General features: G+C 45.1%; 1 protein-coding gene across 1 annotated transcript in view; it reads left to right on the top strand.

The window, feature by feature from the left end:
• The window catches only part of phldb1b (pleckstrin homology-like domain, family B, member 1b), an 89751-nt gene that overhangs the window by 31884 nt on the left and 39242 nt on the right, over positions 1–18625 (top strand). The window contains 2 exon segments of the mRNA XM_069147364.1: positions 1800–1925; positions 8721–10225. Coding sequence (XP_069003465.1) covers positions 1800–1925; positions 8721–10225 — 1631 coding nt within the window.

The following is an 18625-nucleotide window of genomic DNA, read 5'->3' as shown; positions in this document are numbered from 1 at the left end:
CAGACAGGAAAAGAAAATCTAGAGATTTTAAAATTCATTCGTAAATATGGGCTTTTTGCACGTTAGAAATGTCTCCCAAACTCATATGATGCTACAACGTGTGTTCTCTACTTTGTCTTCTACAGTGTGACTGTGTGCCCTCACGCTTTGTGTTAATGGCGATCTCGGTGTGGTCTGAGTCAGCGCAGCGTCTTTGGTTGCACAATTATTTCCTTTGTCTCGGTGACACTTGAAAGATTGAAGCTATACCATCATGTCTGTAGGCTACATATTAAGAAAGAGCCAGCTGCTGGCAGGGCTGGAAAGTAACTAAGTACATTTGCTCAAGTATTAAGTATTGTAAGTATTGTGCATTTCCTTCTTACGGTAGTTTGTACTTCTACTGCTCTACATTTAAGAGAAAAATATTGTCATTTGTACACCATTACATTTATTTAACATTTTTACCCAACTGTTCTTTTCAGAATTTGTGAGACTTAACAAAAAACAAACAAAATTTAATTCCTTAAATACAACCTATTGTTGAATTTTGACCTGTGATAAATCACAATGAAGCAGTTGGGGCCCGTTGTCACAGTTGAAACTTCTCGTATGGTTTCATTTAAATAACTGTAATCATCCAAACTTTCACAAAGATTAGAGACAAGTCAACAAATGTTTTGTGTACCTGAATGTTTTGTTTTTTCTTTTATACCCCATTAATCATCTTGCGACCCCTAAGATTGGTCTTGTGACCCTTTGGAGTGTCTGGCCCCGTAGGTTGAGAACCACTGAGACAAACAACATCACTAAAGTATAAACTAAAACTAACTCCACCTTCCACAGTTACAACAATAAAATGCTGCCTATACATTGTTCTATATTAGCAAGTTATTAATGTTACGCTCTACTGCCTCGTAGTATTTTCACTTTTAGTACTTAAAATATACATTTATCTAATAATACCTCCATACTTCTACTTACTTTTACTTGTAAGTTTTTTGAAGCTGTGATATTGGTACTTTTACTTTGAGTAAAGGATGTTGAGTACGCATTCTTCCACCACTGGCTACCTGTTAGCTTAGCTAAAGAAGTAATAATAATAAACTTTATTTGTATAGCACTTTTCTAAACTCCAGTTACAAAGTGCTTCACATAAAATAAGCCATTAAAACAAAACAACAAGTGAATTCTAACAAGCCTAAACAATGCAACACTCAACAACACAATGATTGTAAAAAAACAACCATAAAAAACAATTAAAACAGGGTATTAAAGAAATAAGAGTTGATAAAGACTACAGGGAAACTGCTAGCTTGGCTCTGTCTAAAGAATTACCTATCCTCCTCCAATCATTTAATAGTTATAATCTTCTATATTAATCACAACACAAAGAGAAATGTAAAAACCACAGGTGGTTGTTTAATGGGAAGGAACATGCTGTAACTATTTCTGTAAAATAAGTAAGATAATCCCCTTCTGGCTTTAGCGTTATATTTAGCATATAGATGAAAGTGTTATCAGTTTTCTCTCCGCAGGAAAGCAGACGGACCTACGTATCGTCCACATTGCCAAAATATGGCTTTAGTCAATGATGACGCCTTGCACTGAATTATCCTAATGTACTCCGTATATTAATGTAACGTTTATGTTAGCATTTTAGCGTACAGTATTGTACTCCTAGTGTTTTAGTTTTCAGATGAGTTGACCCGTACTTGTTCGCTCTCAATGAATCTCCTACTTTAAAATGGTGTTTGTGTTATGCCGCCAAATTCCTGTGGATACAAATTCATCTAATGGACCCATCTGCTGCTTTCCAGGCTGTATGCTGTGTTTTGGCCAATCAGCCTTCTTTCGCTTCAACCACCCTGAGGAAGCCTTCAGGATGAAGAGCATGATGCCGCAGGGAGGAGGCGTCTCCACCGGGGACTACAGACTATGTGCAGGTACTGTATTGTGCTCATGAGCTTCCTCATATTATACACATCCACACACACACACACACACACACACACACGTGTTCTGTGGTATTATCTGTCTTTTTTCATACGGCAGTGCGAACCCTAAACGACGTGTCACGCTGGCCTTTTGTCCCTGTTGAATAATAAGACTTGAAAACAGCATTTCCGCCTGAAGTTCCAGTTTCTGCTCGGCCTGTGTGGATGAATGGGCCGGATTGTTACAGGCGGGTGGTGGAGGGTTACAGGTGGATGTTAGTACAGCAGTAAACTCCAGGCGTCTTTCCCCTTTTTATAGCCTGGCGAGGGTGGAAGAAGTGTAGCAGCCCGAGGCAGCGTGGGGCGAGAAGAGACACTAGCCTCTTAACCGGCAAGGAAACTGGATTTACTTATTGAATTTTTAAAACAAATTTTCCCTGTTGTTTCATAGATTAGTTCTTGTTTTGAAGGCATTAGGTTTCCATTACCCCTGACGCAGGAGCTGTAAATCCGTCTCGGGCATGTACCGAGTTGGTTTCAGTTACTTGGCAACTCTGAAATCAGAAAAGGCATAGATTTCCTATTAACTGTGTTTGTAGCTCTGTTACAAGACCCTTGTTGTCAGTGGGAGCCTTTACAATGCAGCACCCGCTGAGCCCTGGAGCCTGAGCGCTGCCCAGCTGGGACCTGGTGCTGCTGGAGTTCACACTATGCTCGTTTTATGAGCATCTCATTCCTCTACGTCTCCAGGCAGTTTTCAGCTGCTTGTGCTTGTGTATATACCCTCCCGTTTTGCTGTTGACGCTGCCTGCCACCAGGGGATAAGTATAGTACACAGGCATCCTGGCTGCTGTGGACTTCCTAATCCAGTAATGAAAGCCTTCCGTTGTTTGGAGACGTATCAATTATGCATTCCTGAGTCGCGTTCAGATGAAGACTGCTTGTACCACTCCCACCATTAAACGCGCATATCTGTCATATCAGCTGGCTGAGACATCTGAAGACGTGTTATCTGTGTACCAATTCATGGACCAAAGCTTTCATGGAGGCAAAGGCAAATTTCTCTGTTTTTCTGTCGATAACATCGGTTTCTGATGTGCAGTACACTCATCAGGGCTGAATCCTGATGATGTACGTCTTTACAGCCCGTTTGTGCTCCAGGGTCGTTAAGCCTCACTCAATGTCCCTTTAGAATACCTGTATAACACCTGGGCCAATGGCTGCGGCTCCTTTTACAGCGTGCCGTCCTCGAAGGGTTGGGTTTTTTCCAGGAGAAGGGAAAAGTGTTTACGGTTGTTGCGATGGTCCTACTCGGGTAAAAAAAAAAAAAAAACAGCGGTCGTAAAGAGGGAGGAGATGTGACATCATTTAAAAACGGAGACGAGAGTCTCTGCGCTCAGATGTTCTCATGATACATGAGAAATATTTGTGTCATGATTGAAGGAAGATAGTTTGAGAGAAGTTCAAACTCTGGCTCACCTCCGCACATCTGACAGTCGGAGAATAACACAGCCGACGCCATCCTGACGCCTGAAAGGTATTCGGGGGGTTTCTGAAGCTATTTGACAGTTAAATCTTAGAAATCCCACAAAACTTGTCACCCAGGCAGCACCATTGAAGTGCACTCCTTGTTTCATGAAGCCTATGGAGCACTAAAGTCTCCCTGCGGCTTACAGCTGGCTCCACACACGCATATAAAAGGATAATTATTGATGCAGATCGTTGAGTCTTTTTAGTTTGTGTTTGACCTAAAGCCTCTAATTGTGGCTCTTGTCTGTACCCGATGTTTTTCAGTAGAATCAGATTTGGCTGTTCAATATGAAGATTCGACAAATTTGTTTTCTTTTCCATAGCGACTATCTGATAATCAGATACTCTGCGGTGCTCTCTTAGGTCTCCGGAGTGCCGGGCAGTCTCTTGCCTGGTCTGATTTCGAAGCGTAAGCATCGTCCTCCATCGATCTCCCCTCGGCCTCCTTTTAGTCCTCCTGAGGCCACCAAGGTCCCTTGTCCTCCCCGTCTGCTCCCGCAGATCCCCCTCCCCCCCTGGTGGAGTCTGAGGCCAGCAGGGACCAGCGTGGTCAAAAACAACTTCTAATCTGGGGCTTGCTCCAGACCGGCCCATCCTTTTCCCTCCACCACCTCCACCTAAGCAGCACACTCCTTGCATGCTCCGGTACTCAACTCTCCTTCTCCTCTGTGGAGGGAGACAGCGGATCAGTGTCTGTTTGAAATATATCTAGACCTAAAAAAAATGTGTGCTCGACTTGAAGAGTCAACGGAGGGGTCTCTGACTGCAGATTCCATTAAACCACTTTGAGGGGGAACCATATAAAAGCACAATTAAGTACCACCTTATACAATTTTTGTACCTCGGTACAAAAACACTCTCCTACATTCTCAAACACCAAAACAAGCCAATGATGATTTGTAGAAAATGTAGCCTGAGGAGGATGTTTAGATGGGGAAGGGTTCATGCAGTTTAGCAAAGACTTGATCCCTCACTGGCTCCACCACCCTCCAAGGCTGCCATATACTGTATACAGGGGATTAAACCTTGGAACCTCGGTCATTGAACTTTACTGACCTCAGTGTCTTTGCCTTTTATTCACCATGCGCCTGTTGTCATGCACACGCAGTGATGCTGTATCTTTGCGACGGCAGTAACATTCACCTGCGCTGTGTTTGGTTTTTGACGAGCTTTGCCAGCGACGGTCCGCCGACCGACGTGTTTTTCAGCTCTTTCTGGGATTGGACGCTTCCTGTTCCTCTCTGCCGGGCCAGCAGACGGCTTTGTGGCCCTGAGCTGCTTACTTGAAGTGACCGACGGCTGCGGTTACAGTATCTTTTTTCAGAGACTATTTATAAACCCCCGGTTTCAGTCTACCGTCTGCCATCTCTGCACCATTCTCCTGCCTGGGTTTCCCCTCCGGTCCCCTCATGCACCCACCCACCGGGCCTCCATGTGTTAGCCTCGCTTTTCAATAACAGGCCTTTATCTCCTGGTGATTTTGGCTGCTGTATCAGTTGCTGGCTGCTTGACAGTCTGCGAAAAGCAGCGGCCAAAGACCGGGCTGAAGGTTTGTGAGCAGTTATGGTTGCAGCATCACCACATGTTGAATCTCTCACGTTTTAGTGTTTATTATCATACAGTACAATAGGACAGGACAACTTTGGACATCAAACAGAGGATCTTTTCTTTTTACCGTTGAATGGGATATTTATTTTTCATTTCCAAAACAAGTACAAACCCACATTTTCATGATGAGAGGAAAATCTCTTTTTCTCCTTAAAATATATTTTTTAGTTAGTATAATTTGTGCATACATTCAGCAAGAAGGCTTCTACCACAGAAATAATTTCACTTCATCCCATCCTTTCAAAGTTCTTTGTTTTGATTGATTGAATTTTTAACACTCTCTTCTCTTCATGTAAGCCCTTACTGTTTCGGCTAATGTGTTGCTCTGGTGATCAGATCTAATACAATGCTATATTATGGGCTGCCATTGACACTGGATGACAACAGTCTGTATCCTTTTTAATGATGCTCCAGTAGCAGCCAAGTTCATTCTGACACCTGGTTGTTCATGTCGGTTAAATAACAGCACAGTGTCCCAGTTTGTTGCCCAGAAGATCATTTGTTGGTGCTTCTCCCCTGTCTCAACTAAAACCGACAAAATCTTCATTAGAGACAAACAGTGACAAGCCATAAAATCAACTGCCTTGACTCTTTAAAACAGCGCTGTAAATCTCGCAGTAGTTTGGACAGGAATAGCTTGGTTAAGGTCGCCACGATAACGGAAGTAAGACAACTTTCCCTTCAAAATAAAGTATATTAATTATTGTTTGAGGTAATTGCCTGCTGTCCTGACCTACTCTATTTAATGATTGAATTTCTGTGGGACTTAGAAATATGCTGCTCAAGTCAGCATTATGTTACCTTTCAGAAAACTAGTGACCACGTTAGTATTTGCAATTTCTGCTCAAGCACGAATTATATTTGCGATGTCTGTCACATTGAAATGGACAGTAGTATTTTCTCTGGTTGTTCTTATATGTTGTTCACGATACAGTTAAGTTATTATTTATTTATTTTTTTTGACGCGGATTAAGTCAGAGCTTTTATTTTGAAGGTCAGGGCCGGAAAAGCTGTGGTACGTTTCGTGGGGGTAACTTGACACCAGCGGTAGTGTAGTGAAGCAGCGGTGCCCAGCCAGCACCCCAACGCCGGCTAAAATATCACCGCGGTGTTGAATCTCCATATCTCCTTCGGTGTGTGTGGAGCCGGCCGCGGCGGGGCTCCGTCACAGCCGGGCTGTTACCGGTGTCCGGAGGATGTGGGCCTCACGTGGGTGTCATGTAGCAGGTGAACCGCACTGAAACTGACCGGGTCGCAGTTATATTCCTTCATGTGAGTAAACCTACTGCTTTAATGCCCGAGCTTTGGGCGAGAGAAGTAATGCGAACCGGTCACACGCCAAAGTCCATTCAAAATCTGCCGGTTTCATGTTCTTGTAATTATCAGTGAAGACACACACGTCGTAGGATAACACTACATACTGGAATCAATTCATTTGACATCGAGTCTTTATTCAGCGTGTAGCCGTTCAATAAATATGTCATTTTCGGGAAATACAAGCATTAATGCACTAGGGTTCATAATATCACAGTGTGTTCTCATAAGGACAGATTTAGGGAATGGCAGTTGAATCAAATGTTTGTTTATCTCGGGAAGCACTTGATGACGATGGAAATCATACCGAGTAATAGAGATCCTCGCAGGTGATAAAATGTCCCAATTCGTTTGATGTCAGACACTCAGTTTTACTGGCAACTACGCTAACATTAAATTGGCAGATTTTTCAATGAAGTTTGGCACGGTGTTCTCGAGGCGATAGTCTGTATCCCATGACATCATTGCATGGGCTTCCCCCTCAGCAAACGGTTGCATTTATTACCCCCACCTCCTTCGTGTTTGACTCTTGCACATAAGAATCAAGTAGGTTTGTTGTTTGTTAGCATTGGTGTGACATTGGCATTTTGTGACGTGGCAGCCTTGCAGGACCGTAATTCTGCATCATTTGCATGAAAATGTGTTCAGATTCAATTGTGATCAGGCTGTCAGAGGGCAGAAGCGTCATTGCGTGGCAGTGTTGTTACAGGAGAGCAGGCAAAGCTGCTCCCACCACTGCCGAAGAAGCACAGCTAATGCATTATTTGTGATGCTTCTATATTTTAGAGCAGTTTTGCGAGTGGGACATGTCTGTCTGACATTAGCCATATTTACAGAGACATCATTTTTATTCCACTGTTCTGTTTATCTTTATCATTTGCTCCATCTCAGCTGACCTTTTTCTGCTTTCTCGTGCTATTAATTCACTGTTGGGCACGACACCACGATTCCTTTTTGTCTTTTATTACCTCTCAGTGGTTTCACCGATGACCCCGCTTTGCAATCATCCTTGCGTTTCCATTTAAAATGACAATAAGTCCATTTAAAACATATTTGCATTTAACATGACTAGAAGCTGATCTGTGCACTGATCCCTGCCCTCAAGGCCACGCTGATGGATCTCCCACGTGGCCGTGTGTTTCTGTCGTAATAATCTACTATGCTGACATTAGAGGGAGACGGTTAAGATTAGATTACCCGGCTCGTGTCCGACGTTGCTTTCGGGCCGCACAGTAATTGGGTTATGTAGGCACATTTTCTCCTGATCCCTATCCCATGCACCGGCCTGTCTGTCCGTCCATCTCCTCATCTGTCTCCTTCCTTCTTTCCTCAGCGCTAATCCCTCCTCTGCCCTTCACGCTCACCTGGATCCTACACTGGGGTGGGAAACTTGGGAAACTCTGTGTTGCTTTTTAAACAAATCTGAAATAACAGTGACAAGATTGAGGTTAAAAAAAAAAGAAGTTTTTTTTTTTTTTTTTTTTAAATTGTCTGACCCAGAGCATGAGATGATTGCATTCAGTGTAACTGGAACTCTTTTAAATATTTTCTGCACAGAAACATAACCTAACTAAACACCAGAAACTATGACGGCATCCCACATTTATTATGGAAAGTCATGACAAAGTCTTAAAGGCTAACAGCGGGGATCTTGAAAAGCGTTACATTTTAATGCACTGCAATGTCTGCTTTATCACTCTCCCGATTACCTCCAGCGCTAGACGGATGAGGTTAAGTCATCCAGCAGATTGCCATTAGACTTTATCGTACACAAGGTAATCCATAGATAATATATGTCCCTCTCAAATTAAGAGTTATCAATGGTATTTAGATTAAGAGCTCAGGCCAGCGATGAAGAGAACTGTGAACAAGCTCCTTTACTCTGAAAGAAGGACAAGCATCGGTGGTGGCGCGTCGCTAAGAGTGTGGACTCAGCGCATTTTTTATGATTGACAAGTGTCGTGTCACGCCAGATGATATTTGTTGACAGACCTGGTGGTCTTTTTCGGAGTCCTCGGGATCCGGACCCCCACTGCTGCTGCTTTCTTGAAATGAATGGGGGGGGGGCTAGAATTTTACACATGGCTAATCCTGGTCTGAACACGGCCCAGCAGTCTTTGTACGTAGTGTTTTTATTGAAGATGAGGCCGTCGCTGCACACTGCTTCCCTGAAACGCTTTTTTTCTATTTACATTTAATGACTTGGGACATAAGAGTTTGTTTGGATTCGACACATGGGAGAATAATTTGAAGTTTTGTCGTTCAGAGGTTACATGTGAACACATTCGATATTTGTACCTGTACCTGACGACTATTGTTGTTTTTTTTTTTTTTTGTCTTCTTCCCTATTAGACACGGAGAGTTTGGTCAATGGGAATCACCAGGCCAGGCCAGTCCAGTCTCCCCCAGCTCCTGGAGAGAGAGCCCAGTCTGAGCACAGTGCGATCGTCAGCTCTATTGAGAAGGACCTCCAGGAGATTATGGACTCCTTAGTCATGGATGACCCCCAGGCTTCTTCCTCAGAGGCCATGAAACCTCCCGGAGGTCAATCCATTCCCCACTCTCCCTTGTCACCCATGGTTAACGGAGGGGGCCGGTATCTGTTGTCCCCTCCTACCAGCCCGGGGGCCATGTCTGTGGGGTCTAGCTACGAGAACACATCCCCTCCTTTCTCTCCACTCTCCTCCCCCTCAGCTGCCAGCAGTGGGAGCTTTACTAGCCCCTCTCCTAGTGGAGGACCCCAGGACCAGAGTTCTTCTCTGCCACCAGTGCCTGTACGCTCCTCTAGCTACAACTTCACCGCCCAGCCTCCGCCTGTACCCCAGCCACGGACCATACTGCCTAACTTCAGCAGCGGTGGGGTGGGCCAGAAGGTTCAGGAAAGCCCCAGGATGCAGCGGAAGGTCTTAACGGAGGCTCCTCCGAGCCCCAAGCCAAGCCGCAGAGGACTAGGCCAAGATGGGTCTGAGAGCCCACGACAGACCCTCCTTCTGTCCTCCAGTGAATCTCTCAGTAGTCGAAACATTGTGCCAAGTAGCCCCAGGCTCACTCCCAAATTCCCCACCTGTCCATCCCCGTCGCCCTCCAGTCCGAGGACCAAGACTACCATGGTGCTCCAGGAAAGGCCTGCCAGCCCCTTCAGAGAGCCGACCGGTCTGGCCGATTGCTCCCTTACCTCCAGCCCCTCCAGGCAGCTTTCCCAACCCACCAGAGCCTTCCAGCCTCCCTTGGACCCCATCGTCCACATCATCCAAGGTTCGCCGCTGCAGCAGCATCCACGTTCGCTGCAGCCTCCTGAAAGCCCCCGCATGGCCAGGAGGAACCTGGAGCTCAACGGGGGCAGCGGAGGTACCAGTAGTATGAGAGAACTGCCTCCCTTAAGTCCCTCCATGGCCCGTAGAGGGGTCCCGGTTCTCCCGGGTGCTCTTCCAGGGACGATACCCACGTTGAGGACTCCGGACAGCCCCTCAGGTCTGGGCAAGCTCATCCCAGAGAGTCCCAGGCAACGCCGCAAGACCGGATCCACGTCAGAGGAGTTGACGTGCAGCAGAGGGATCCGAGCCCGCAGTCCATCGCCCACCTCCATGATGATGGAGGGCGGCGGTGGAGGCGCGGGGTTACGGAAGGCGAGCTTCGGGAGTTCCCTGTCGCCCGCTTACAGTCTGGGCTCCCTGCCCGGCTCGTCCCCCGTCGCCAGCCCCAGGACCCACAGGAAGATGTCCTCTGGGAGACCCCACCCCGGCATGAGGGAGAGGAAGAACAGCATCACGGAGATCAGCGACAACGAGGACGAGCTGCTTGAGTACCACCGACGGCAGAGAGAGGAGAGGCTTCGAGAGCAGGAGATGGAAAGACTGGTGAGTCAGCACCACACCGGCCAACCGCTCTCATTCGGGGTTCATTCAAAAAGTACTCATTTCATTAATTTTTTTCTGATCTATCGTTTCAACGTATGCGAAAGCAGATTTAGTCGATACTTCTCAGGGTTTCTACCTTTTTCCTATTCAGATTTCACAGTCGAGTTGTATTGTACGTGACGGCTAATAATCACAATCCTATCAAAATCTTTTAGGGATTTGGACAGAAATGCTGATATTATTGGTCTATTATTGGACTTTCATCCCTCACTTCAATGCAACTTCCAAGTCAGTCTTGGGAATAGGACCCAAAACAAAGATCGGTCTGTTGAGGAGTTTTCAAACAGCCATCAAACGTTTCTACAAACAAAAGCAAAACCTTCTAATTACAGTTTTTTTTTGCCTCCAAAAAAGATATTGAACTCACTGAGATAAAACAAAGATGTTTCCAGGCCAATGATTAATCTCCCATTAAGTTCTTATTTATTTCATCAGTAAAATAATCGGTTTATCAACTAACTTGTCAAGTAGTGCCATTTTACCATTGTAACTTCTACGTGGCCTGAAATGCTGAACGGACAAAACGGTTCGAAGCGTCCTTGCATTTCCACGGCTCACGATCGGGTCTCAGAGGAACCTACGGCCTGAACAACACACTTGACTTGTGAGTGTAGGTTGGAGGTCAACAGGCCGACCGGTGATGGAAGTGTGTTTGTGGTTTACTGCTGGCACATACAGGCAGGCGGCCCTCTGGGAGCTCGCCGGTGTTTACATCTGCAGCGACCTTTCTCTGCACCACGCGCCCTTGAACAAAGTCAAGGAACCCTCTCAACTGAACGTTCAAGGGCAGACCGAGCGCACGCAGGGCTGCGCTTACACAAATAACTACCGAGCGGTGCGCAAAAAGCAACGGATTTGAATCCGACGTTGTCATTGCAGGGCTCTGAAAACGAGTCGGTGGATAAGATATGATACTTTGTTGTTATTTCCACCAAACATCCGGCGACTCGCTCGTGTTCTTGGTGTCGTGTGACAGAAAGCTGAATATCTGCCGACTGACTGTTGCCCGGACAAGACAAAACGGTTGAAGTCGTGGCTTTGGGATTCAGGTTATTATATTATCTCATGACCCAAACAATGAATCAATCATTTGAGAAAATAATGTAGAAATGAATCAGTCATGAATATAGCTGGTAGTTGCAGCCTGAACATTGAAAATTAAAGTCTCTTGAAATTTTATGGAGAACCAAACATCCAAAAAAGTGTAAAGCTATTTTGTTTCCAGTGAAACTCATCAGTGACCTGTTGCATAAAAACATGAACGCATCTGTAATCATCGCGCTCAGAGCTCCCGGCGTCACCTCGGCGTGTCCCGGTGAGGTCTACTGAATATAATTTACTGCATATAATTTGCAAAGAAAGTTTCAAATTTGTGCCGATTTTTTTTAAAAATTTATTTATTTATTTTTTCTTGTTTTCTTGATTCTGCTGAAATGCGTCTGAGTTGCAGCAGTAAGCAACTCTCCGGTGTAACGTTTGAGGATTTCACCGGAGATCATTCGGGTACGTCGATGAAAAAAGCGCTCCGAGCATCGGCGTGATTATCACCGGGAGAGTTGCATCATCCCCAGGACGGTGTAAATGATGTCGCGGAGGCTCGGCCTCGCTCCGATCCGTGTGACCTCCTGGAGCTTCAACGATTGCGGCATCTCCACGTTTGTTTGGAGAAGGAGGAGCGATCGAGGCCGTGAACCGTCTGCTCCACGGCGCCCCGACGGGCCCATAGCAACCGCATTGTTTGTTGTTTCCACAAACTGCACAGAAGGGGAAGGGGGGGGGGAACGGGGGAGCGCCCGGTCGACATCTTGAACTTGTCTGCCAGGCTGAATGAAACTGCTGGGACAAAGTCCTTTTTAAAAAGGCCTTTATATGCGTTTGTTCCCTGTGTGAGAAGGCGTTTGTCCGCCCGGCTTGTAATTACCGAGCGGCTGTTTTTTTTTTTTTTTTTGTTAAAAGCAGGAGACGGAGTGAAGGCAGCTCAGCTGGAGGGACGCCGTGCCCTCCGTCTCCTGTTGTGCCGGGTGGTGTTCCGGTACCTCCTATACACCATCATGACATCCAGTCTAAAAGTAAAATTTATTTAAAAAAAGAAATGATGTTTTATCAGATTATAGCAGTTATTGTCATGCTGATATTTTGGATTTTGACCATAAATTCAGAGCCAAAATAAACTGGACTTTCCTTTTCATTTTTTTGAAATTAGGATTTACTGAAGGTTTTATTATGGTATGTGGAGAAGGTAACCCGTTGGAGTTACGACACCGTACTCTCTGACCTCGCCACTCTGTACGTCACTCTGTGATGCGGTCAAATCCTCTTTTGAATGAATCATGTTCAGCCACGGGTTGTAAAAGTGTTTTTGAGAGCTAGCAGACGTCTCCTGTCTGCCTTAGAATAATAAAATGGTTGAAAATGCTGGATTTAAAAAAAAAAAAAATAATAATAAAAAAAATTGGTTACTCTACAGGAAAAAAAAAACAAAAACATTTTGTCACTCCGGGCAGATTGTAGACATCTGTGGGCGTCAATGGAAATATCATTTATGAGGAGAGTTGACTGAATGGCATGGGCTGAGGTCACGGTCGAGTTCAGGCTGAGGTAAGCGAAGCACCGACGGGGAGAACAAAGTTTCTGAAGCCAATGAAAGTCTCCGTTGGCTTTACTGGAGGATTCCTGCACAGCAGTGAAGCTGCAGACTGCTTGTTAATCAGGTCGCCTGCGTGGTGTGAGAGTTTGTAGCAGCTCTGCCAGTTTGGAGGGAAAAAAAAGTTCATACTCTGATTCAGAATAAAAGAACACCTTAATGGAATTATGAATACAACATACAACTTTCACTCCAGATTTGTTTTGAGAGCAATGCTCAATACTGAGTAGATCTAAATTCAGTGATTATTAGGGCCCTATTGTTTTTCAAAAAATTATTGTTATTATTATTCAACCGCATACAACTGCATTTTTGGAGGCGTTATCGTACTCAAAAACTCCTGAAAGTTGGTACACACGTCTCTCCCGGGGAAACATTTAGTATTTTAGCGGTGTCACAAGCGGATGTGGCCAAATGGCTCCCTAGCGCCCCCTAAAGAGATGCCCCGGCGGCTACATTTACCTACATGCACCAAATTCGGTGGACATGCGTATCACACCTAGTTTAATACGGCAGTTTTAATAGCTCGGTGAGACCGGTCGAGAGGTGGCCGATTTAGAAGAAAGATGGAGACAGCGGGGACATTTTTTTTCGACTGCAGCGTAAGAAGTGAAAAGATATTGGTGAAGCAAGTGGCGGGGAAACGGCATCACGGGAGCTTTGCGTAGGCTAATGGCTTTTTAGCTCACTCATCACATTAATCATCGTATGTACAAAGAGAAAGAGCTAGATTGGAATACTTTTAATGGCACCGATCCAACAAAATGTTGGATTAAAAACTAGCTTCGCTGGAGAATGGAAAAGAAGCTGTAACTGCCATCACAACAGCACATGACATTAGCCGCTAGGGTCACCTGACAGTCTTCCTATTGGTTCCCAAATAGGCCCATATGATGGCGTTAACATGTTTTCTTCAGTTAAGCGAAAACATTTTCAGCTTTCTTTGCTTAGCTGAACATGAGCTGGTTTAATGCAGGAGATGGAAAAAAAAAAAAAAGGCCCAACGATTTACTATGAGCTACGAGGAGGTGAAGCTGGACAGGAGGAGCAGCCGGATGAAATCCCATCTGAATTTAAGATGTCATTTCTGCGTTCTGGGCAAAAATACAGGCTGTTTGGTCCTAAAAGTGGCCGTCGCATACCTCAATCAGTCAAACACTAAAACCCCCTCTTTGTTCCCTTTGAAGGGTTATTAGCCACAACAACCTTTGAGCTGGAACAACTTACAGGAACACAAAGGGCAATATTGACATTAGATATGTGCACATAACTCGCATTAGCACCTGAGGTCAAGAACATAATCGCGTCAGGACAAATATGGCACTCGGTGCTCGGTGGGGGAGGAGGAGAGGGGGTGGGGGGGGGGTGGGGGTGGAGGCTTTCTGGAGAGTCGGTGGAAGATTCCTCAGCAGCCTGTTATCTTATTGTGTTTTCTACACTGCAGAAACTTGGCGCTCTGAGAGGAGGCAGGGCGTTGGAGCTGCAGGGTCTGTAATTAGTCACAGTTGACTCACCGTCATGACTGATTTTTTTTTTTTTTTTTTTTGCCCGTGAGTGTTTAAAAAGCCTTTCTCACACACACAGCCTGCTACTCATTCACACAACTGGTTAACCAGAATAAAAACAAAGTTACGTGAACAAGCGAGTCTCGAAAGAAGTTTATTCAGGAAAAAGAGTCCTTATTGTGAAATCAGCAGGAGTGTGCAGATCGGAGGCAGCAGGAGGCTGCTGGGAGACGGCAGCTCCTCCGATCCACCGACACATGCTTTCATCAGGACAAATAAGGACTGAAGGGACTCTGAAGGGACTCTGAAGGGACTATTGTGAGATTTTGACTCTCACAAATCCTCCAACTTCACAGACTCTTTTTAAAGACGGAGGACACGACGGCTCGGCAGAAGTGCGGCCGAAATATCTCAGAGATGAGCTCCGGTGACGTTCCTTAGCAACCGTTCTGCGTTGCGTAGCGAGGGGGGGGGGTGGCTGGACGTGGTGAAGGTTCAATAACACGTCTTCCGACTCAGGCTGCGAAACGATGTCACCGGAAAAAAAAAGAAGGCAGCACCCGTTTTCAAGAGTATTTTGGCTTCACTTTTGTACGGTGGGAGGAGGTGGTGATACGTCGTCCGTCTTTATATACAGCGTACGGTTTGCGCCCGTTTACTCGAACACAGATTGCCTGGATTGTCTTTGTGTCCCACACTGATACATAACATCATTATCCTGCAGTTTTGAGTTTCCCCTCACAGATTCACAGGAGTCCTTTCCTGCCCGTCGTAAGAAATGAGAAACGGCAGGATATCGAATACTACCGGGAGAGAAATTGACATTAAAAAAATAAATAAAAAAAGGTGCTCGAGTCTGAAGCGGCAGCACGTATATCAGACGACATGATGCCTTCCTGTGGAGCCAGAGGTGAGGTCCCCTCTGATTGGACCGTCTGTAGGAAGACCCGTCGCCCCGTGTCCGTCTGAAGACGACTTCATCTTTCCGATGACGCCATTCTGGATTACGTCATTCTTTTCGATAAGGGGGGGGGGGGGGGGTTACTGTAGCTGTAGCGGTAACTGTAAGATGTTGCATCAGACCGCCGTGTGTTTGCTTTTACTTTGAAGGGGCCGTGACGTGAGTTGAGCTGCATGCAGCTGCCGTTACAAAAAAGCTTTCTCTCTCAACCCCAGAATAGAAGATGACGAAGGAAGCGAAGGTACCACTTTGTCATTTGCTATTCTGAGTTGAGTTTACTTTGCGCACCGACTCATTATCTCACTGGGAAGAAGCCCGTTTTGCTTCCACTCTGGGCCGTGGGGGGCGTTATCCTCCGCCAGAGTCCCGCGGAGAAGGAAATCCGTTTGCCCAAATCCCTACTGGTTGCTGCCGGAGGTCGGGAAAGGTCGCAGATTGCTTAATGCATCTTTAATAGAGGCCCGCGTGAGGCTTTTTCTCTCTGGACTCTCGCATCATCATCACATGGCAGGCGGCCACCGACAACCTGAACCGACCACACCCCCCCGGCCCCCCGTCCTTCCCGTCCCTCCGTCCCCTTCCATCCTTTTTCCTCTCCTCTCTTCTGCGTTTCTTTTCCCGTGCCGCATCGTTCCTGCAGCCCGGCGGGATGTCCCGAATGTCGGAGTCTTCCCCTGCATGTTTGGCACCTTTGCCGGCGTCCACGAGGATTAGGTGGACCAAATATAACCCCCCACCCCCACCCCCCTCTTCCCCCCATTGCGCTCGTCAGACTGAACGCTAAGCACGTATATCGGCATCTCCCTCAGAACACGACCAAATATATCCAGCTACTGACGGGACACCAAGCACTGCCCACCTAGCTCTGCCATATATATATACATATATCCTCCACTGCACAAACACAGTGGGGGGGTAGAGGGGACAACCCGAGTTTTTTTTTTCTGTAGCAAAAAAAAAAAAAGAGGGGAAAAAAAGGACGTAGCAGTAAATATTTAGACTTCAGAATAAATCTGTTTGCTGTGGCGGGCAGATCGCCGCGATTCCCATCGTTTGGGTTTGAAAATCAAAGCGGGGGGTCCCTGGAAAACAGGAAAAGAGAGGCGTGCTCAGACAGATAAGACGGCGGGCTCGATGGCTCTTTATCTGGGACAGAGATAAATCTTTCCCAAAGGAAAGCTGCGGTAATCCAGTCTCGAGACGGCACGGACAAAATACGCCACGTGTGGATTTTCTCCACCGAAAAAACAAGAGCGGCATCGGGACGCTTTTATTCTGTCCGTGACGTTTCACCGATCGACACCGTCTACAGCGGAGGAAGGCTGCGGGAAACCTCGCAGAGCTTCTGCTTGAACTGCAGCAGTGCAGGCTGCTGTTTTGTGACCTCTCCACTAGAGGGGGTCGTCCCACAGTGCAAACTTTTACTTACCGAGTTAGGAAAAAGGCCCACTTATTTCATTTCAGGTCCTTTTAAGACACAATGCTCAGACATGACGTCACAAAGTTTTCCACTATTGCATAAAAATATCAGATGATCAAAATGAAAAAGTCAAATAAAAAAATTAAGAATCTGTCCGAAAACATCCAATAAATCTTTGTATATTCTGAAAATACGACAGTGAAATATTTTGTAATAAAAAAAAAAGCAACGCACATCGTGAAATACTGCTACAATAACAATCTAATAATTAGATGTTTATTGTTATGATTATTGTGAAAAGAGGCCGGATGTCACGATGTTTAATAATAATGAGCAGTGCTGTAAACGATGCCAATTTAAGCTGAAGTTGTTGTTGTTGCCATAGTTACCTCGACTAAGCAGGCTTTACTGTTGGTAAGTCCACTGACAGAAAGTTACGTTTTTATGCACAAAATTGACACCAGTTTGAACATTTGGTAGTTTTTCCACAGTTTTCTATGCTGGTAAATTCAGCACCAAAAAAAAAAAAAAAAAAAAAAAAAAAAAGTAATATGGTAATTTACTGTTTTTCTCTTTTTTCTGACATTTTATACTTTAAAATCCCAATCAATGCTCACTATAAACTGAGGGTGGAGGACTTCGGTGTAGTTGATCCTGTACATCCTGACAAATTTGTAGTGATTCAAATTCTGCAGACTGAAATGAATCTTTAGTAAACATGAGACTTTCGGGGGCCGCCGAGCAGCTTCCTGCTCTCCTCCTTTGAACAGTTATTAACAGAGCAGGTTGGTCGTGAGATCTGTTTGTGTTATTTCACAGAACATCGTGAAAAGTTGCAGTAAAACCAAATGTATTGTAATGCCAAAACCAATTTTATGTTGCATATTGACCTTCGGCTGTATAAATATGGAATATTTCTATGCTTTATACATTTTAATGGCTGCCACCGGCTGTGAATTTAACTTTAGATTTTTCTCTACTAAACATTTGATCTGTAAAATGTCAGAAAATAGTGATAAATGATTCATTAATATATTTGTCCCAAATCCCAAGGAGAGGCCTGACCAACAGTCCCAGCAGTCAAAAGAAAAGAAGCTGCAATACCACCGAGTGCCACTAGAGGCTCAACAGACTCCCACTCAACTAGTCTCATAAAATCCTCACTCATTTTTTCCACGGGTTATTTTGTTGTCGTTCGCTAAAGTCGCTCCTTCTTAGTTTTCCGGCAGTCCATCTGAAAATAATCCCGTCATTAATTATAAAATAAGCTTCAAAAATACCTGTTTTTGGGGGCTCGTCTGTTTGATTGACAGGCCTGTGGTGCAGTCAGGTTACAGCTATCGGTGAGTGGGACGTGGTATCGCCAGGTTTCCAATCAGATCAATCAGAACTATTAAAAATAACTATTATTTGATTTGTTTAATTATTTTTTTCTACCAATGAGCAAAATTAAATAATCAACGAATCTCTGCGGCTTTAATATTTTTGTAATTATATATTAATGATACACGAGTGTGTGTATATATATATATTTATATATATATACAGTATATATATACAAATGAAACTAATAACTACATCACAATAAATTGATGATGTCACACACACACAATAGTTCTATCATGCAGTCTTTGTACCTCAGAGTGTCTCGCGGGCTCCTTCATTGTTTTGGAACCACATAAACTAACTGGGTTCCTTATGATTGCCTTGTTAATTGGCATGTAAACTTTTAGCAGCGTAAGCAGCACCTTCTTCAGCGTCCTTCCTCCAAACGCGCCTCCCAGAAGCCCCCCTCCCACCTCCCACGTCC

This window comes from Embiotoca jacksoni, unplaced genomic scaffold, assembly GCF_022577435.1.
Source record: "Embiotoca jacksoni isolate LCO1_2020_lvr unplaced genomic scaffold, fEmbJac1.0.p SCAF_14, whole genome shotgun sequence".
In the NCBI taxonomy this organism is placed as follows: Eukaryota; Metazoa; Chordata; class Actinopteri; family Embiotocidae; genus Embiotoca; species Embiotoca jacksoni.
The sequence above is the reverse complement of the archived record's forward strand: the minus strand, read 5'-3'. Positions and strand labels throughout refer to the sequence as shown.